Source organism: Xiphias gladius, chromosome 2, assembly GCF_016859285.1.
Source record: "Xiphias gladius isolate SHS-SW01 ecotype Sanya breed wild chromosome 2, ASM1685928v1, whole genome shotgun sequence".
NCBI classification, from domain to species: domain Eukaryota; kingdom Metazoa; phylum Chordata; class Actinopteri; order Istiophoriformes; family Xiphiidae; genus Xiphias; species Xiphias gladius.
In genome coordinates this window covers 19,457,916-19,480,303 of record NC_053401.1, presented here as the reverse complement: position 1 = coordinate 19,480,303, position 22,388 = coordinate 19,457,916, and the positions used below count along the sequence as shown (strand labels likewise).

Genomic DNA, 22,388 nt, shown 5'->3' with positions numbered 1-22,388 from the left:
AGGGTCACCCCCCCTTGCTCTCTCCACCCCCATATATCTCCTCTAGCTCTGCAGTGAAGTGTCAGACATCTATTATTATGCAGGCTGTGTGTAGGAGCTTTATAACACATGTCATTTTAATCTACTTTAGTCTACGTTTTAACATCTGGCCAGGGATCATTTGAAAATGAACCTTTTAGTCCGACACTGGCTCATTCACAGTTTTTTTCTCTGCTGATTAATAAGCACTGTCGCTGTCAAAGAAACCAAATGAAATAAAAGTTGAATAAAGGCAAAACATGCCGATAAAAAAAAAAAAAATCTAAAAAATAATGAATGAAAAGAAAGAATCCAACACGACACTAACGATGCAGAAATTCATGACTGAATACACTGCTATCTCTGTCTTTCAGGGGGGAACACTTCACCCTGTCCCCTGCTGACCTGCTTTCTTTCATTAACATTTCACAATCACATTCAGTTTTTCACACACGACTCCACCAAACCTTTCACCCTCGTGTGTGTGTGTGTGTGTGTGTGGAGGGTCAGCCTCAGTAGGCGGGGTGGACGCTCTCTACCTTCATGAGTCCCTTTTATCTTGTCCTGTTGTGTCCTGGGGGACTGTCTCTGCCGAGCTCAGGACGTTCACTTGCCGGCCTGTTTGAAGAATATCTCTTCAGACTGCCACAGACCCGCTTCAGATTCCAGCCGCCGCCTGTGGGACCTCCAGCCGTTTCGCGATGCCACTGTCTCGTTCCTTGTCCATGACGTCCCTGAGCGGGTTGCTGCCGGCCTGGGAGGAGGATGAGCTGCCTGTTGAGGACCTGTTGCTCTTCGAGGTGGCCTGGGAGGTCACCAACAAAGGTAAGTCTGACCAGAAATCTGTGGCTTCTGATTATCACAAGTGTATTGATTCTTTAATTTCCAAAACAATTGCATGCATGATTCAAATGATGCGTCCCTGCAGTAAGAATGAGTTTAACAGAACTCAGGGCAGAAGGCCCTTCAAAGCATCGCAAAATTACACAATGCAAACACTGTATTTTGACATTTTACAATATATATTTCACACACGGCCTTTTTTTTTTTTTTTAAATATAACCTTCATTTTGGATCAAAATCAGTCATAATGAAGTGAAAACATGAACTGATTGTGGCAGGAAGTATTGTACAAGAACAACCGTAAAACAACAGTATCGTTACATGAAATAAGATCCCCGAGGCTTAAAAGTTAGCCCTTTAAAAAGCTGGAGGTATTGGTAATATTTTGAGTAAAATCGTGGCTCTTTGCCCCTCGAAGAGCAAACATTGAAATCTACTGAGAGTGGAGTCAGAGTCTGCTCCCTCTGAAGAGTTAAACATTAAACTGCAGATAAGAGATGAAAGTGGAGCAGCGATTGCATTGACTGTTTCATTCTCCCTCATTCATGAGAAAGCGAGTTTGACGGTGAACAAACTGGATGAATACATTCCCGGTCGTCCATCATGGACATAAGCTCTCTGTGCTGCCACTCTGTGTTTGTACAACAGATGTCTGGGATTGGGCAGCACAGAATGAGGCTGGCAAATTTGAATCGTGATTGTTTTGAACATGATGAATTATACATAGCTGTTTATTTTACAGTCACATAACGGTATGAATGATGAAGGTTTTTGTCATTTGTAGATCTAAGAAAAATAGATTCTTCAGATTTGAAGTCCTTCAAAATTAAACAGGTCACGTGACTCTTCTCCAATATCACGTGGCTTTGTTCTACAAAAATGTTTTTCGGCTATCTGGCCTTCATCAGGGAGATTTAGAGCAGCTGCTCCTGAACAGAAAGCTTTTAGGTTTGATAAACCTGAGCATGGAAGTTCAGTCTTAACCTCGATATCAGCGCGAGTGACAAGATAACCTCAACTTAGAGGTCTGATCGCTTTTTCAGGGCTTTCAACCGCATCTCATGGTCTTCTTCGGCAAATGAGCGAGTCCAGGTGTCTTCATGGGACCTAAGCGTGAAACATCATCTAGATTTCTAGTTAAAGCGCAGTAGTTTACATTTGCAGGAATAATAAAGACCTTGTAATCAAATAGATAACAAAATAAATTCAACTCAATAACCATCATCTGGTTTTTAGTTGAAGGGTTTGAGGTCATCTGTGGACTGAGTCAGAGATGAGTTCAGACTGTCCAGAAGTGGAGATGGAAGGGAGCTGACTATTACATGTTTTGGCATAATGAAGATGACAAAGTGTGGAATTTGCTATTCTGTGCTTAAGAATTGAGATTCAAGCATAATTGGTTATGATGAAGTGTTCAAAAAAAATTATGGTCATTTATATCTCTCTGGTTGTCTTATCAATAAGGTTGAGATTAGATGCTGCATTTTGTTAAAAAAAAAAAGTTGTCATGTTTTGCATTTTGGTAATTAGTTAGTAATTAGTAACTAGTCTCTTTTAAAGTTGAGATTGATTGATGTTAACTGTAAACTAGACTGGGCAGCAATGGCACCTATGAAATCAATACCTTTACAATTTTTTTGTACTGTTTCTTTACTGACACCATAGAGTTTGGAGTCTTGAATGCGAGTGTAGAGTTTCAAGGCTTGTAATGCGGTACAGTATGTGGTCATGTTGTCAAACAGTTCAGAGGTTACTGGTCATTCCGCTGTTTTCTCTGCCTTCACCTCTTATATAACCAGTGTTCTCTGATGCGGTTTAGACGTCACTACGGGGATCAGTGATTGTTGATGGGCTTTCATATCAATATTTGTCTTTTTGTTGCCACGTGAGAGACTGGGAAAACCATTTGCACGTGTTTTGGACTGTTACAGAATAGAAAGTTCTGACACACACTCAGTAACCCACACAAAATACTGCAGTATCAACCATGGGTTACTGGAGATCCATTTGAACACTCAGGATTAATATTTAGTGTTTAAACACTGAACAAACTTAGAATTTGCATTAGAGTTTGTTTAAAGACTGATCTGAAACACCTAAAGCAGTCTTATCCTGTCCAGAATTTAGCAGAGACATTTTTTTTTTTTGTGTTTGTTCAAGTTGGTTGTTTGATGGGAGTAGCCGTAAAATTTGGAATTTATGAGTATGAAAAACTGAATGAAAGTTAAATACAGTAACACAGGTTGAAACCGCAAACGTGCAACAACAAAAATGTACTGTCTGACTTCAGAGGGGGTCAAGAGTCAACAGCTAGAATGTGAGAACAATACTAAAGAATCATAACCAACAAATAACAGGCAACCTTTAGCCTTTGTTGGTGTGCTGGGGTAGAACAGGGTTCCAGATGTCAAAGTGCATGACCTTCATTTTTAGTAATGATACTCTGTTAATGTAGAAAGGAATTTAAAAAATGTGACTTGCGGTGTCTTTTTCTTTCACTGTGTGTGAACCTACAGTTGGAGGAATCTACACAGTGATCCAGACCAAGGCTAAGATCACAGTGGATGAATGGGGGGAGAACTACTTCCTGATGGGGCCATACTTCGAACAGAACTTCAAGACCCAGGTGGAGGGCTGCGAGCCACCTAACCCCACCATCAGGAAGGCCATGGACGCTCTCAACCACAACGGATGCCAGGTGGGACTGCGCACGCGTGTGTGTGGGTGTGTGAGCAGGGACTGCTACCTTACTTTTATATCATCTTGAGAAGTTGAGAGTTTGAACTACCATCTCTGTGTTATCTCATATTGATGGTAGTTCAAACGCTGCCTCCTCCTGAGTCTATGTTTCAAAGTGTCCTTGAGCAAGTCGCTGAACCCCAAATTGTTCTGAATGAAAAAAAGTGTAAGTCACAAAAGGTTCTGCCACATGAAGGACAATTAATATACTCAAATTCAGAAACATCAGTATTGCTACTCCTACAGTTAGGTGTACAACTACTACTGCAACTAACAGCACCATCACTGCCACAACTTACTAAGTGTTAATAATTCTAATACAATTGTTACTACTGGGCCACTACTACTACTAATAATCAATAGGTAATCATTACAGTGTTGTATCTTACTATTTACAATATGGAGCATGGGCCACACCATAGCAAGCATGTATGAAGTTTGTGGTTTTACAGTGATTTGTACAATTATAACAGAATTCATTATTAATACATATATTGTCACATATATATTTACATATATGGTATATCAATATTAACTGTTTATGTTGTTTTGGAAATATATTTTTGTGTATATTTAAATATATATTTGCATGTTCATCAGACACATTTAACTATGTAACATTTCTATGTATATTGTTGACCTTGGGGCATGTAAAAACGACTTTCATTCTACCAACCAAACACTTTCACTGCTGACTGTGCATTCTACCAATGTGTTTACCACACTGTCAATGAGGAGACTGGTGCAGTCTATCATTACCCATGGATCACCGGCCACTAGATGGCACTCATACACCAGAGACCCCGATGATCCAGGGAAGTGACATGTTGTGTGGTGCAATATGTTACATGTAAGATGCGTGTTCTGTAAGACACATGCTTTGGGCAGCTGACTGGTCTGCTAAAATGAAAACCTGCAACCTCACCAGTTAAGGCTTTTAAAAACTGGCCTTTTGAAAGATGTTAGATGACTTCGGTGCTTTGAGTTACTAGTACTTAACTAGTTTTACTTCTGAGAACTTAAAACTTTTATGCATAACTACATTTATGAGCAGTTGTACCTTTGAGCAAAGAAATCTCATTATAGCATGTTTCCAGTGTATCCAAGCACACTGGAAATTTTGAAAACTGAAACTTTCTGTTTCTTGTACTCCTCTCTCAGTGGGTTTCCTGTGTTGATGTTGATGCTGCAGGTTCATTTTGGCCGCTGGCTAATCGAGGGCAGCCCCTATGTGATCCTGTTCGACATTGGCTCTGCTGCCTGGAACTTGGACCGGTGGAAGGGGGACCTGTGGCAGACCTGCAGCATTGGCCTGCCCTACCACGACCGAGAGGCCAATGACTCGCTCATCCTGGGCTCCTTGATCGCCTGGTTCTTCAAAGAGGTCAGCTGGTGTTTAGTGTGATGTTCAGCACACGGCTCATCAGTCAGATCCCTAAATTTCTCCTACCGCTTGCTGCCATTTGTGGCTACAGAAGTGTGAAATTGCCAGGGGCAGCTTTAAGTTAGTTGTGATGGGAACTCATGTAAACGCATTTATTTCCAACTTTGAGTCATCTGCTGTTTTCCAGGTAACAGACAACCTCGGAGACAAGCCAAATGTCATTGGTCATTTCCATGAATGGCAGGCAGGGCCGGGGCTTATTCTCTCGCGCTCCCGCAAGATTCCCATGGCAACAGTATTCACAACACATGCCACCCTGCTGGGACGATACATCTGTGCCGGGAATGCCGACTTTTATAACAACCTGGACAAGGTGAGAGGCCAGAAGGGCTGGTCATGCAGTATACAGGCACCCGTATACAGTATTTACTCTATACTGTCAGTGTTGGAAACTTGACTGTAACAAATATAGACACAAAGCAGTTGACTGCCATGTTATTAGTGTATGTGATAGTGCAGGTCTTGCATTATTTTCTAATCTGAAGGCCTTCTTTGTTTTTTTTTTCCCCCAAGGCCCCCCTAGCACTTAGGTCCTGTTAGTTAGTGTTCAGTGTGTCTCCATCTTTACTGAAGACATAAAATCTCGTCCTTTGTTGCTTGTTTGTGGCAACAAAAGCTGACTCTGATTGTCACGTATACACTCCATTTTAGCCATAGGATATCCATTATGCAATAAAAACTCAAAATCACAGACAAGACAAACATTAGCTGGAGTGCAATTTAAAAACTAAGATCCAAACCTCCTGAGTAAAAAATTGAAAAAGATTGACCTTGAGTAGTTTGGTGTAATGGATGGATTATGGACCGCCCACCCTGCTAGTCACGGACCCAGGGGCCCAGGATGTCAGGGGGCCTTTAAGCCAGGCCCTCCATTTGATGTGACTGTTGGACTGTCGTCGCTGGGAAGTCAAAGTTCTCAGTCAAACACTGTGTGTGTTTTGCTCCTGGACCCATTTAAAGACCTCTAATATTAAGTATCTACCTGTACCAAGTCAGATCTGCTACATTCCAACATCAGAGAGGTGTGTAGACAATACAAACAGAGGGAGCGGAACTACAAATATCAAGAAACGTCCTCATTGGTTGGTCATTATGGTGGCTGCCTTGGAAAACGATTATGTTCAAGAGTCCACAGACAAAGAAACTAATTTTACTACCTGATAACAATTCATCAGTAACAACTTTAGCATTTGGAGCATTTAGAGCATGTTTTGAAAAGGTTTCAAAGGTTTGAAAATACTCTTGCAAGTAAGTCCCCAACTCCTGGAGAAAACAGCACATCAAATCCTCCTATGATTCACCTTATATCTATAATCAACACCAAAACATGTTGCTCATACTGCCCACGTGATTGGCCACAACTGATTATTACACATTGAGCGGGGAAATCCCATGAGATTTTCCCCATATTTCTGCTTTTCCATGAAAAAAACATATTACCATGACAACAGAAATATACAGCTAGGTCCATAAGTATTTGGACAGTGACACAATTTTCGTAATTTTGCCTCTGTACACGACCACAATGGATTTGAATCAAAGCCATCAAGATGTGCCTGAAGTGTAGACTTTCAGCTTTAATTCAAGGGGTTGAACAAAAATATCACATTAACTGTTGAGGAACGACAGCCATTTTTATACATATTCTCTAATTTTCAGCGGCTCAAAAGTAATTGGACAACATAATTATAAATATAAGGATTATTTTTAATACCTGGATGAAAATTCTTTGCAGTCAATGACTGACTGAAGTCTGGAACCAAGACATCACCGCATGCTGAGTTTTCCTCCCTAGAGATACATTGTCAGGCCTTTACTGCAACCACCTTCAGTTTCTGCTTGTTTGTGGATCTTTGTGCCCTCAGTTTGGTCTTCAGTAAGTAAAAACCAGGCTCAAATTGGTTGAGGTCAGGTGACTGACTTGGCCATTGAAGAATATTTTATTTCTTTGCCTTGAGAAGCTCCTGTGTTGCTTTGGCAGTATGTTTTGGGTCATTATCCATCTGTACTGTGAAGCACCGTCCTGTCAGTTTTGCAGCTGGCTGAATCTGAGCAGATATTATAGCCCTATACCCTTCAGAATTCATCCTGCTACTTCTATCAGCAGTCACATCATCAGTAAACACCAGTGACCCAGTTCCACTGGCAGCCATACATGCCCACGCCATAACCCTGCCTCCACCAACCCCAGACCTTTTATCTGCTTAATTTGTCATGAAATAACGAGGGAACGGACACACGTGGCCATGAAACTGATTGTCAGTTAACTGTCCAGTTACTTTTGAGCCTCTTAAAATGAGAGACTATGTATAAAAAGGCTTTGTTTCAAATCCATTGTAGTGGTGTACAGAGGCAAAATTGTGTCGCTGTCCAAATACTTAAGGACCTAACTGTATACTTATATATGTACACACACATACACACACACACACTCACCACACCTCTATCCCATCTGCACAAATACATTTGGCAGCTGTCAGATTTATTTTCACATTTTAAGGTTCAGACCAAAAATCGCAGCCTTTTACAGCCACTTAGAAGCATCATTAGCAATGCTGAATTGTGTGGAGTGCTCAGTGGGATGTTTGTGATTGGCTCTGCTCGGCTCAGATCCTAAAGGTCAGTGTGGACCTAAAGGCCACTCACTGACTGAACGAATAATTGACAAACACTTTGTCTGTCAATTATCCATTCAGTCTGAACAGGAAGTCCAGAGGAACTTCAGCTATTCTGTCAATGGAATCATATCAATACACATTTTCATTCAATAAAAAGCAGGTTTAGTATGTTCACATGTAGTATGTTGTGACAACAAGTATACATTAATCATATTATATGATATGATATGATATGATATGATATTATATGATATGATATGATATTATATTATATTATACATCCACACAATACATCCCAACAGTCATGCCAGCCATCGGTGTGTGTGTGTGTGTGTGTGTGTGTGTGTGTGTTGTAGTTCAACATTGACAAGGAGGCCGGTGACAGACAGATCTACCATCGCTATTGTTTGGAGAGAGCCGCAGTCCATAGTGCTCATGTCTTCACCACAGTGTCCCAGATAACTGCTGTGGAGGCCAACCACATGGTGCACAGGAAGCCAGGTGGGGAAGCTTCTCACCGATGTAATTCAGTTCTGGATTACCTCCGCAGAGTTTAAGGGCTTTAGTAGGTCCCTTTGTTGGTGTGTCCATCTGTCCAACAACTGGTCTAAAGGAAGATATCTACAAAACTGTGGGCTAGGTTAACATTAAATGTAGTATGAATATTCATGGTCCCCAGGGGATGGAGCCAGAGTTTTGCTGACCCCCATACCCCTTCTAGCACCACCATGAGGAAGAACTAACCTATATTTAACTGTCTGCCTACTGTAATTAAAGCCCTTCTGTTGCTGTGTTGATGGTACAGATGTGGTGACCCCAAACGGGCTAAATGTGAAGAAGTTCTCAGCCATGCATGAGTTTCAAAACCTGCACTCCATCAGCAAGGCCCGGATCCAGGAGTTTGTCAGAGGACACTTTTATGGGTGAGTGGGGTTTTTCATTCATGTAATTCTGATCCATCTCATGTAGAGGTAACCTAGTGTTTTTGTTTGAGTAAGGGGTGAACAAATTTGAATTCTCCCGTTACTGGACTGGGGCATTCACATTTTCTCTCTTCAGCAAAATAGATAGATAGATAATTTTATTAATCCCAAAATTATGTGCATGGATTTCTGACTGCAATATTATTCTTCTTTAAACCTGATTGTAACTCTTATTCTCCTGGCAGTCATCTGGACTTCAGCCTGGAGAAAACCCTTTACTTCTTCATCGCTGGTCGCTATGAGTTCTCCAATAAGGGAGCTGATATTTTCCTTGAATCACTGTCCAGACTCAACTACCTGTTGCGGGTGAGGTCCTTAAGTTTCATGCATTCAGGACTACTCTACTGTGTGCATCTGCTGCATATACTTATGCATGCATTCCTGTCTAAATCACTAGTTGTTGTCCTGTCCCCTTTTGTTTTCCTCTATCTCCCCTCTCTTCTTCCTCACTCTCTCCACAGGTCCACAGAAATGATGTAACAGTGGTAGTTTTCTTCATTATGCCCGCCAAAACCAACAACTTCAATGTGGAGTCACTGAAGGGGCAGGCGGTACGCAAACAGCTCTGGTATGCCATACTGTACTTCTAATAACAGTCCAATACCAACATAATTAGAGGATACTGGACATGCAATATATGCACATTTCAGATATAATACATTTGACTAATGCTCTAACCCAGATCTAGGTACAATGATTAAGCAGGAGGGCAGTAGACACTCCTCTGATGGCAAGCAGATATACAATCACCATTTATTAGGAACAGAACTATCATTGACTTTAATTTTTGGCAATTATTTTTGTAAAACACTGTCTTAGAAACACCTGTGCGCCTGCTTATTCATGCAACTATCCAAACAGCCAGTCATCTGGCAGCAGTGCAGTGGATAATATCCTGCAGATACAGGTCAGGAGCTTCAGTTAATGTTCACATCAAACATCAGGATGGGGATAAATGTGAACTCAGTGACTTTTACCGTGAGATGGTGTTGGTGCCAGACAGGCTGGTTTGAGTATTTCTGGAACTGCTGATCTCCTGGGATTTTCACAAACAACAGTCTCTAGAGTTTTTACTCAGAGTGGAATGAAAAACAAAAAACATCCAGTGAGCAGCAGTTCTGTGTACGGAAACACTTTGGTGATGAGAGAAATCAGAGGAGAATGGCCAGACTGGTTGGAGCTGACAGAAAGGCTGGGGTAGCTCAGATAACCACTCTTTACAACCCTGGTGAGCACAGAAGCATTTCACAATGAACAACACGTCAAACCTTTAGGTGGATGAGCTACAACAGTAGGAGACCATGTCAGGTTCCACTCCTGTCAACGAAGAACAGAAATTTGAGGCTGAACTGGGCAAAGGCTCAACAAAACTGGACAGCTGAAGACTGGAAAAAACACATGTTTCCTGGGATGATGAATCTGGATTACTGCTGAAGCAGCAGAGGGTGGGGTCAGAATTTGGTGTCATCGGGATGAATACATGGACCCAACCTTCCTTGCATCAATAGTCCAGGCTGGTGTTGGTGTAATGGTGTGGGGAATGTTTTTGTGGATCACTTTGGGCCCCTTAATACCAATCAGTCATGGTTTGAATGCCACAGCTTATCTGAGTATTGTTGCTGACCATGTGCATCCCTTTATGGCCACAGTTTGTCATCTTCTAATGGCTACATCCAGCAGGATAATGCTCCATGACACAAAGCAAAATTCATCTCAAACTGGTTTCATGAACATAACAATGAGTTCAATGTACTTCAGTGGCTTCCCCTGTCACCAGATCTGAATCCAGTAGAACTCCTTTGGGATGTGGTAGAACGGGAGATTGGCAGCATGAATGTGCAGCTGACAAATCTGCAGCAATTATGTGATACAATCGTGTCAACACGGATCTTCTGATAGTGTGATGGTGTTAAACGTAACCAAAGCCTTAACTCCATTTGAATCATATTTGCAATGGTTTTGGAAGGCACTGTCAAATGTTATGTTAGGGGCATCAGATCAGAAGTCACTCATACGGATCATTTTGGAAGCCATCAACAACTACTAACTACTGTATTCTGCCGTTTAGTTTGAAGGACTTGTTGCCACTGGAGCAGTTGGGAGTTAGGGAGCTTGCTCAAGGGCACCTTAGTAGTTGCTATGAAAGAGGGCAAGCACTGCTTCTTGGCTTTTCCTACCCAGATTTATGTTGCTAATCTGGAAGTTGACTGGTACCTTCAAGGTACAAGCCCTGTTCTGTCAGTCTTGTTGCCTCGAAAATTAAAGAATGGTGTCTCAAACTCTAGGCCACTGATTTCATCCTCAGTTCATCCTCAGATCACATTTTAATATCACTATTATGGATTGTTCAGGACTGAATGAGTTTGGTTTAGCAGTGCAGTTGATGCTCATGAGTTTTGGGCAAACGTACATTTCTGAGACAGGTTTCCATTTTTCTCTCACAGGGATACAGCTCACATTGTGAAGGAGAAGTTTGGAAAAAAGTTGTATGATGCTCTGTTAAAGTAAGTATTTGGATACTGAAAGTGAACCCATAGCTTTATTGATTTTGATGAGAGATTACATTGATATCAAATTGCTCTGTACATCAACACTAGTCCTCTGTGATAAATGAAGATAATGCAGCGTTTTTCTTTTCAGTGTTTTATTGTTTGCTCTGTCTTCAGAGGGGAGATCCCTGATATGAACTCCATTCTGGACCGAGACGACTTCACCATAATGAAGAGAGCCATCTACGCCACTCAGGTACTGGAGCCTGTTTGTGCTTCTTCATCTTCTGTTTAAACATGTAGGGGCACAGTTTTCTGTTGCATTCCTGCCATCTAATGTCTACAAAACTATTGGTACCTGTGTCTTCTTCTAATATTTACTGTCTTGTGTTCTTGAATTACACATTCAGCAGGTAGTAAAGTTTCATTGTGAAATGCTGTTCTCCAAACTCAGGCACTCTTGTCTATTATTTCTCTCACCCCTCTGTTTTCTCATTTTGCTGACAAAGCTTTAGTTTCCTACATTACACCAAGTCCTGTTCAACCTTTCGTGCCCTAACGTCAGTCTACAAATTGTAGTCTCCATGTTTGATTTTTTCCAAAAGTCTTTCCAGAACTATCACTTTCACTGATGTGTTCTTGTGAAAAAAAAGACACAAATTAAGTGATTGATTTTAAGACAAAGATTTTTGGAGGCCAGCTTGACATTATGCCAAAGTCTGGGCCATTTGATATTATCAAGGTTTAAATCTTGCAACACATTGTGGACGTCAATGACTGAATGAATGAGTACTTGATTGTGGGGGGCTGTTGTTCAGCTTATTGATTAGTTAAACAGTAACATAATAATAGTTAAAATCTCTCAATAATCATGTTAAGGTACGTCACTGTTTGGACAATTTTACCCTCAGAAACTCTCAAATCAAGCAAAATTGTGCCAAACTGTTTAGGGCCTACGTTTTGGGTACTGCATCCTAGTGTCTAGATATACGGATCTTTGTGTTTCCCTGCGTGGAGTTGAGTGAGAAAGGTATTACCTTTGGTGATTTTATATGGACATATGTAATTCTAGACCAGGTTTCCTGTGGCTTTAAGGTTCCAAACGGATCCACCAGTAGCAGTGTAAAAATAGCCTACAGACAGAAAAATAGAAAATGCTCTGGAAGATAAATCTCCACCAGCATCTTCTCATATCCTCAGCTCTATTTTTATGAATGGATAAGGCATTTCCCTGGGAGTGATCAATGTGAGTGATGGCCCCTGCTGTAGATGAATTATAGAGGGACATGAGGGGGATTCCACTGAGCAAAAAGCATGAATGAACATCAGAGCTGTAACCAAGCGGAGCGTGGGTTAATTACCTTCCTCTGCCCCAGACTGCGGGTCAATAGACTGGCTGTGTCGAGGTGATGTATGATACAGCAAAGTGTTACAAGCAAAGTGGCTATTAAAAGGCTTTTCTCAATTAAGTGAATTTATGCCAACGTCAATATTTCGCTGGTTGGAAATGGAGTGTGAGTGGTATCGACTACAAGTGTTGGGGGAGTGATGGAACGGAGACTCAATCTGATTGGTGATTGGAGGAAGTGCTGTTGTGATTATTTTCCTGTTTGTCATTTTTTCATTTGTAGCCCTCCCCATTTCCTTTCCACCCCTACTTTTCAATTATAGCTGTTTTTATTTCACAAACTTTCATGACCAGTTGAGAAGGATGTTGCACTGAATAGTTGCTCCTCCGTGAACCAGCAACATGTGAAAAAATGTAAAATTTGAACTAACACAAGTTGCATTTGTTTATGTTTGTGTTGTAAAGGGTCAGTTCACGCAAAATACATTTTCTTTCCTACCTCTAGTCATAGTCACCTCTAGCCATAGCTTTGATGTCAATGTTTTGGGATATCTGTTTCAGAGATTTCTGCCTAGAGCCCATTATAATGGAGGGGAAAGGAATTACATTTGTGTTAACAGCAATGAAAAACTGTATGTAAAATTTCTATAGCATCGTTTTCTTTACATAACCAGTGCCGCAGATATTCAGTATAATCCAGAGACCTCACTGTGAACAGTTTACATTCCACAGGCATGTATGCTTTAGCTAAGAATACTTGTTTTGAATTACCTACAGTCAAAACAGCCAAACCAGGGTCATAGTTAGGTTTTAAATTGTGAAGTGTGACCTGTAAGGGCACATCTCTTATCTATAGACTGCAGTGAATATTTGTTTGCATAGACAAGGCAGTGGTTTGTGGACTTCTTTTGGCTGACATAATCCCATAACCCAATCAGGTGAGCTCAAGTGCCCATTCATCAACACCACATTAATTGAATATTGTTCTAACATTTTCTGTGTCATAAGACACATTATTCCTTGAACTGTAACATGCAGAAGATTGGTTGGATTCACAATTTGCAAGGCTTGGGAGAAGCTAGACACTGAAGAGTTAATAGCTTAGCTATTTAGCTATTTTGTTCAAATGTTACAAGTGTTTCTGCTTGGTTGGAGCTTTGTCCTGACCTATTCTAATAACAGCAGTTTAATATTAGTTCAATCTTTGAAAATTCTTTCAAAAAACTTGATTTAGCCTCTATATCGATCCAATGATCACATAAATTTGGGACTGTATTTGAAGAAACCAATGTTTCAGCTGTTTTTCAAACAGCTTTGGTAACACTTACTTACAGTTCACTAATTTCCTAATTATTTACTATGACGTTTCCTGTAAAGAACTAAGTAATTTTGTAGTAAATAAAAGGAAAATAGAGTTCTGAGACTGTCACTAGTTTGTTGTGTTGAATTGTTGAAAATGTAGATTACTGTATTTTTTTTATTAAACTTTACTCTCAGCATATGTTGAATAGTATGCTGCCTATTTCTTCAAGATCGGCTGCGCACTAATTAAAAGGTGCCTTGGGAAATGATGGCAATTAATCAGAATGAATGAACTGAAAGTGTACCAACTGAACGCTGTCACTGTTTTCCATATTATTTGTACTAGTCTCTCCCAGGAACCGTCCTTTGAATTTACAGCTCCCTCCACGGAAATGACAGGAAACTATCGGATCTGTACAACAAAGCCTTGCTGGTTTTGTGTTGTGCTTTGGTGTGATTAGATATCCTTAGCCCAAGGTTTAGATAACCCCTGCACTGATCAGTGCTTCTCAGAATCATACTCTTGAAAGGTTACCAGTTGCACAACAATGACTCAAACACTCATGATGTCATTTCACTGCTTTAGGCATTCGTGTTTATATGTGTTTGAAATATACTGTATCAGTACAGGCGTGTAAACACTTACGTTAATGGGAATTCAGCTAACGCTCTCCTCCACAGAGACACATACATTTATAAGGAGAGGCCATACTTTTAGTGCTTGGTGCTGCAGAGACATTTATTCCCTGTGCAGTGGTGTTCGCAGCAGACTAAAACCTCATTCAGTCTTCTATCCTGATACAGTGGGAATAAGCTATATTGATTGATTAATTGATTAACATTATTCTCATGAGGGAAAACTGATTGGCAGTGTGGCCACAAGAACACAAGCCATGAAGCAAAAGTCAAAGTAAACATCAAAGAAAAAATGGTCATCACCAATATCTTAAAAAACTCATACCAGGAGGATATAATTCAGGCACTTAACCCCCTTTAAAATGACATTATGATGATAATTATGACTATATGTGATAGTCATACTATCATGACTATCACATATCTTGTCAGTAATTTGTCATTGGTTCACTTTGACCTTTCCCCGTTTCCTGTCTGCTCACTTGTATGTTTCACTGTTGTTAACACGTACTTTAACTCCCCGCTGCAGAGACACAGCCTCCCTCCAGTGACCACTCACAACATGCTGGACGACTCAACAGATCCCATCCTGTCCAACGTCAGACGCATCGGCCTCTTCAACTCCAGGAATGACCGCGTCAAGGTAGACACCACATCCTGTATGTTCACTTCATGTTGCGTTCATCATCGTTGTGTTGACCTCTGCAGTTCATGCGTAGCCTGTGAGTTGTGAATCCCCCGGTGACCATGAAATGCAAGTTTGGGCACGATTTTTCTCAGAACTAGAGAAGTGTGACTTTATGTGAACGAGTGTGGAGCACTTGCAGTTAGAACAAAAAAGATTACAGATGTCTGACTACCAAATTTTATTATCATACATCATCATGTAGTTATAAAAGACTGTTTATGGTGAGTGCTCTGTTGGTAGATTTCTTCTGGGGAACATGACTATGGTCAGTGAATACGTACAAATGAAATGTTTCGATTAAAAGCGGTGATAGAGAAAATGTCAGTATGTCATCACAGTCAGTAGAGTCTATCCTGCTGAGTTGATAAATGGCAGATAATTGCCAATGGTGACTTATGAACATTTGTTTTTCTATCCTATCTCTCCTCCTCCTTTCAGATTATCTTCCACCCTGAGTTCCTGTCTTCCACCAGTCCCCTGCTGCCAATGGACTACGAGGACTTTGTTCGCGGCTGTAACCTTGGAGTGTTCCCCTCGTACTATGAACCATGGGGGTACACACCGGGTAATTTTTTACCCCCACACTGCAAACCTATCCTACACACACACACACATGCAACTGCACACACAAATGCTTCATGCTCCTGAGGTACAGAGGCACTGCAGTTGTTACGCAAATCTCCACGGCAGGCACACAAAGTAACGATGGATTTGTTCTTCAGTATTTTGTATATATCTCATGCAACCTTTCTAATAAACCAGCCTATGTGAGCCTATGACACCTGGACACCAGTTCAGGCTTACAATGAATGATGTACTGTATTTCTAACACGTCATATACTCACCGCAACGTTCTTATCCAGTATACCCTGTGTAAAAAGGCCAATGCTGTAGGTGCACTGTTACTCACAAATGTACTGTAAACACATTTCCAATACTTTGAAAAAAAGACTTTATTCCAGCTTTGAACTACATTTACAACCCATATAGGTCCTGGAAACGATTTTCGGGAATCCATGGTTCAAAACTGTTAATTCACTTATTGGTTTTAGGACAACAAACTTTAACACCCTGATATCCCCCATCCTTATAGTTCCGTTGAGATGGTCTAATTAGATTTGTAAATATGAAATTAGCTCTTGCCAGACATTAAGTGCCCAAAATTCGTATTATATTCAAAATGGCAGCAGCTGTATTTTGTCACTGAACACTTGGAAAACCCCAAAAACAGATATAAATGACAACAACAAGCATATTAGGGCTGAAACAAATGATTATTTTCAACATCGATTAATCTGACACTTGTTTTCTCAACTAATTGAATAATTATTTGGTTTATGAAATATCAGAAAACAGTGAAAAATGCCCGTCACAATATCTTAGAGTTCAACATCACATCATCAAATGTCTTGCTACGTTCGACCCACAGTTGAGAACCCAAAAATATTCAATTTACTATAAATAGCAAATCCTTGCATTTGAGAACCTGAAACCATCAAATTCTTGGCATTTTTGGCTTGACAAATGACTTAAATGATTGAATACCAAAACAGTTGCCAATTTATTTTCTTTTGATCGAAAAATCAATTCATATTGCAGCTTTGAAACACCCGGTCCGTTTTCTGAGCTGTGCTGTGTCGTTCTGTGTTCCAGGTGAATGCACTGTAATGGGCATCCCCAGCGTGACCACCAACCTCTCAGGTTTCGGTTGCTTCATGGAGGAGCATGTCTCAGACCCTGCTGCCTATGGTATGGACACACAAACACACACACGCAGTTTGAGGCATTACGTGTGCACTTATCCTCAAGGACTGACTATGTTTGTCCTTTTACTCCCGTCTCCCTCTTCTCTCTCTCTCACTCAGGTATCTACATTGTGGACCGGCGGTACCGATCCCCTGAGGAGTCCTGTAACCAGCTGACTCAGTTCATGTTCAGTTTCTGTCAGCAGTCACGACGTCAGCGCATCATCCAACGCAACCGCACTGAGAGGCTGTCTGACCTGCTGGACTGGAGATACCTGGGACGGGTCTGTTTCTGCTACACCAGCAATAAATAGCTGTTTGATAAGAGGAAGACTATAAGATGATCTTTTAATCAGGCAGGGCAGGAGAGATGAAAACAGTATGCCTTCGACCTTGCTTCTTCCTGTTTCAATTTCTAGGAATGATCAAAAGTTGACATGAACGTAATCAACACAATAGTAGCTTGCATACAGTTAGAAGGAAATTCAAATTTAAAGCATGACTGTCTGGGAAACAAATTAGGTTTGAAACTGAGTTTTGGTTAAGATAATTTTCTGTAGGTTGTGTGAAAAGCAGAGCAAGCACAGCCCAGGTCCAAAATGGGGTTTAGACCCTATTTATCTGCTACCGAACAGGGTTAGGATTTACTCAGAAGAATGTATCAGATTTAAATTTGAGATGGAAACAGGAAACCTTCTACAGTGTATTCCCCCCCTTCCTCTTTTACCCCTTTGCTTTCATCCTGCAGTTTGTAATTATAAAGCTGAGATGCCTTTAAAAAAAAAAACCCCAAACAAAGGAGCAAAACTTGCAAGATGTGCAGTTACATGTTGTCTAATTGTTGATTTACATCTCCTCTGACTTGTGAATTACAGTTCTACATACATGCCCGCCATCTCGCACTTAGCAGAGCTTTCCCGGAGAAGTTCAAGATGGAACCCATGGCCCCTCTGAAGGTGAGCAATGCTGTACAAAATGATAGCGTTTGTTAATGAGTGAATGAATGAAATAGAGAATGAATACCTTTGCCTAGGCTCCAGTTGTCTAAATTATTTACTTTAATGGCAGAAATGGTTTTAACATTTTGAAACTGCATCTGGATCTGCATCAACATTTGCCCAATTCATTCATTTCGAATACTTGATGTGCAGTAGTTCACATTTCAATTAGAGATACTGTTATATGCTATAATGTCTGTCAGGCTTATTCATTTTATGTAGCAAAGAATTCTCACCAGCAAAGTGAGCACACTAACAACTTTACACTTACACAACTTGTTGAGCGCAATATCAATGGTGCTGCAAACGAAAGGAAGGAAGAAAGAGTGGAATGGAAGGGAAAGAGAAATGGGAGCAAAAAGGGAAAATGAAAAGAAAAGATAAAAAATGTTACAAGGGTAGTGCAAGTCTGAGACGTCTGATGTTGCACCTTCTTACCAGCACACGAACGCACCACCTGACAGGTACAATCCATGAGGGAACTGATTGTGATCGATAACCTATTTGCAGCAAGTTTGAAGTCTGTGCTAGAGTGTTTATTCATTATACAAATGAACTGAAAGCTGCTTGGCAAACTGAAAATCCTATACAGTGTAAATGATAAGCACTGTTTTTTCCAATAACTGTATCTCCATAGACAGAGGGTTTCCGTTACCCCCGGCCCTACTCGGTGCCCCCCTCTCCCTCAGCCTCCCTCCACTCCACGCCCCACCACAGTGATGTGGAGGACGACGAGGACGAGCCCTATGATGAAGACGAGGAGGCTGAGAGGGACCGGCTGAACATCAAGGCTCCATTTGTGCTGGGTGGCGTTCCTGAGGGGAAGAAGAAGCAACGGGGAGAATCAGGAAACTGAGAATTAATATGACTGGCTGCAGATTGTACACAGGATTGTCCAGTCACCCAGTGCCTCTGCTAAGTGTGTATCACAACATTGAAATCACAATCTGATTACCAGATATACTGTACATTAGTGAGGGAGATGTCACTTCCCTGTTACGGTAGACTTACCCATTTCCACTGCCATTCCACTGCTGCTGCTGCCAGGTCACAATAGAACCCTTAATTTTTTTTTAAAAAGACCCAAATGTATTTTGGAAACGGATAGCATTAGTAGTACTTGGCTGGAATATACTAGAGTAACCATGTTCCTCTCAGTCGGGTTATACAGAAGAAAGATGTCTGCTTCAGCCACTATGCAGATGACACAGTCTTATTTTCTAGTGCAATCCAGTGATTGTAGCAGCCTAAATAATTGTCTGCTTTAGTGACACAGTGAAATAAAAAATGCATTTTACAAGTTTTAATCCTGAGTCCTTGTGTTAATTGTGTAGTTTTTGCTTGATTTGTGTCAAATATATGACACAAACAAAAACAAAGCAACAACATTTCACAAAACACAACATTTCACAAAACACGACATTTCAGTAAACACAACATTTCAGAAAACACATTTCACAAAATACGACATTTCAGAAAACGGAACATTTCAGACAACACAACATTTCAAAAAACGCACCATTTCACAAAATACAACAACCTTTCACTAAACAACATTTCACAAAACACAACATCATTTCAGATTATGGAAAGGATATCTTTCAGCTCTTCTCGTTTGTGATTGGACAGAACCCACGTCAATAGTTTGTTTGCGTATGATGTCACCAACTGCAGATTGAGGGCAGGACATGATTTTCTACATAGCAAGCAATATCACAAGCTCTCAAAATGCCTATGGTTTGCATTGTTTGTGGTTGCTCGAATTGATCAAACCGAGAAACCACGAGGAGCTTTTATTGTGTACTGTTGTTGTTGTTGGTAAGGGAGAAAAATGCAAGAAATTGACCAAAAAACGCATAGAGTGTGGCATGCGCTTGGGAGGAGTCGGATAATGCTTGTGTTTGCAGTGACCACTTTGTCAAAGGTAACGTAATTTATGTGGCTATGTTTATGTAGCTAACTGTTTGTTACTTTGTAATACCCCTGTACCCTTGTAACTGAACAACATTACGTAGCAACAATACCTAATGCTAGGTAATTAGAAAGAGTTTTCTGGGGTAAATCTCTTTAGACTGCCCTAGTGCCTTAAAGGATATTGAGTCTGTAGACTGGGCTCCTACAGTTAACCTCTGGTCAGAAATATGGGGAGAGGAGAGGATGGAGTCCAGAGACGATCAACAAAGAACGCACAGAAGGTGAAGAGGCCTTCCTAGCTCTCCAGGAGTCAGCGGAGAACCAAGAGCCCAGGGAAATCCCTGAGATGTTACGTGAATGACAAGATAAATGAAGTGTATTAACAAGTGTAGCCAGTATCATAGATTATAGTTGGATAAGGCAGATGTAATTATGTCAGCAAATAATGTGAACTTTGAATTAGGCTTACACAATGAAGATAACTAAGTTCTCAACAGTGGTGGAAGAAGTATTTAGATATGTAATAATACTCCATTAAAAGTAAAAGTCCTGAATGAAAAATCTTACCTAAGTAAAAGTACATAAGTATTAGCAGCAAAATGTAGTTAAAGTATTAATAATAAAAGTACTGGTTTAGTCCCTTTGACTGATATATTATTAAATCTGACATCATTAGATGATTAATACTGAAGGATCAGTGCATAGTGGCCTGTTGCTGTTGTACCTGCTGGAGGTGGAGCTAGTCTGAACTACTTTATATACAGTTTTATAAATGGGGACACCAGATAAATCTGAGGGGTTGTGAGATTATTAATGGGAGTAAAAAAGAAAAAGAAATAAAGTTCTTCAATCTTTTTTCAGTTTCTGGATTTTTCTCTAATTTGTGATTTTTGGTAAAATATCGGATCATTTGAACATTTATTTAAAAGAGACCATATGAGAAGTTTAGAGGTAAAAATCATTATTTTGTGGCGCTGTTAACAACTCATAGACATTTGCAATGTGACCCCGATTACGCACAGCTTTTTGTAAGATACCAGAAGCCAAAAACCACCGGCAAACCACTGGTTTAATCTTTAACAATGTGTTGTATTTTTAAAAGCTTGTTATATTATCGATTTTGTAAAAGGTAACTGAGTTGATGCTACTGATGATGGGTCTGAGTGGTTCGCTTTCCTTGTGTATCTTGGGGAGTCCACGAATGCAAGGGGTGGCTTCCCTGGGGTACAGGCAGTAATATAGTGGTCAGTCAATGGCTTTCTCCTTTTCCAATTGTTGTTCGCAATTTATTACCTTCTTCTCATAGCTGCTGGTTGGATCCTGCCTCAGTGTCTCGTAGGTGGCTGTGTGTCTGAGTAGACTGGTCACTTTGGCATGGTAATCAGCTGTGTTTAGCACTACTGTGCATCGTCCTTTACTGGATGGCAAGATGGTGATGTTCTGGGCCTCTTTGTAGCGATGCCAGTGCCTTCCTTTCTTGGATGGTGACTGGTGTTTATTGATGATGTGACTGCTGATAGAAGTAGCAGGATGAATTCTGAAGTGTATAGGGCTATAATATCTGCTCAGATTCAGCCAAATGCTGCAAAACCGATAGGATGGTGCTTCACAGTATAGATGGGATCGAAAACGTACTGCGAAGGCAACCCAAGAGCTTCTCAGGCAAAGAAATGGAATATTCTTCAATGGCCAAGTCAGTCACCTGACCTCAACCCGAGTGAGCCTGGTTTTCACTTACTGAAGACAAAACTGAGGGCAGAAAGACCCACAAACAAGCAGCAACTGAAGGCGGCTGCAGTAAAGGCCTGAAAAAGCATCTCTCCTCCTCCTCATCTCAGGGGAGGAAATTCATCATTTGGTGATGTCCATGGGGTCCAGACTTCAGGCGGTCATTGACTACATAGGATTTTCATCCAAGTAGTAGTCTTAGTCCTCTTTGGAGCAAAATACACTACATGGCTGAAAGTTTGTGGATACTTGAACATTCCAGCCATATGTGGCAGGTGAATTCCAAAACCCTGTTAATTTATACAGCCTCCACTTAAATGGTTTCAGTCTTTCCACCAGATGTTAAAAGCTGGATGCAGGAATTTTTTTCTCATAAAGCACCAAGAGCAATAGTGAGATCCAGCTCTGATGTTGGGCAGTAAGGTCTGCTGTGTATGTGGGCAAGTGTCCACATACTTTTGACTACATCTTTCTAAGACAAAATGCCAAAAAAATAAAAAAAATAAAAAAATGGCAAATATTAGACTAATTACAGATTAGAAAGACTAGATTTTAGGAGCTCTCATTGGTTATGTCCTCCATGCTCATATAATAAAACCTCGATTCATTAGTATACTTGAAATGCCATTATAAATACTGTATGTTTATTTTACACTTTGCGAAAAGTAGAAAGATACACTCAACATGTTGTCAGGGAAGTTTAAAACCTCAGACAGTCTCAGACCAATAGTGCTATGAATTCAACCTCTTTTTATTAAAACATCACATTTCAAACATAGTCAGAGAATTCATATTTACAAAACAACAGTTCTTCTCCCTCACACAGGACTGAACAAGTGGCATTCAAAAACAAAGACGGTGTTTTCTGGCAACTTTACAAATGTATGAAAGACTA

At 40.6% G+C, this 22,388-nt stretch overlaps 1 protein-coding gene across 2 annotated transcripts; it reads left to right on the top strand.

Annotated features, from left to right (window-relative positions):
- The first annotated feature begins 509 nt into the window (after window positions 1–509).
- On the top strand, window positions 510–18,911 carry gys2 (glycogen synthase 2). Of its 2 annotated transcripts, XM_040150651.1 has the most exons (16): window positions 510–843; window positions 3,378–3,559; window positions 4,793–4,984; window positions 5,172–5,357; window positions 8,019–8,163; window positions 8,468–8,585; window positions 8,831–8,951; window positions 9,107–9,213; window positions 11,090–11,149; window positions 11,312–11,390; window positions 14,950–15,063; window positions 15,547–15,673; window positions 16,762–16,857; window positions 16,974–17,137; window positions 17,729–17,809; window positions 18,489–18,911. In XM_040150651.1, exons 1-16 carry the CDS (start codon window positions 720–722, stop codon window positions 18,705–18,707), a joined length of 2,115 nt encoding a protein of 704 aa, XP_040006585.1. In that variant the 5' UTR covers window positions 510–719; the 3' UTR covers window positions 18,708–18,911. The 2 variants fall into 2 exon arrangements, with proteins under 2 accessions (XP_040006585.1, XP_040006594.1); XM_040150660.1 differs by lacking the exon at window positions 510–843 and having other exon boundaries at window positions 3,469–3,559; window positions 4,762–4,984.
- The last annotated feature ends 3,477 nt before the right edge of the window (window positions 18,912–22,388 follow it).

Coding starts and splice junctions, on each gene's coding strand:
- gys2 (XM_040150651.1), top strand. CDS start 720: ATGCCACTGTCTCGTTCCTTGTCCATGACGTCCCTGAGCGGGTTGCTG. Junction 5,358..8,018: donor TTTATAACAACCTGGACAAG/GTGAGAGGCCAG, acceptor TGTGTGTTGTAG/TTCAACATTGACAAGGAGGC. Junction 8,586..8,830: donor GTCAGAGGACACTTTTATGG/GTGAGTGGGGTT, acceptor TTCTCCTGGCAG/TCATCTGGACTTCAGCCTGG.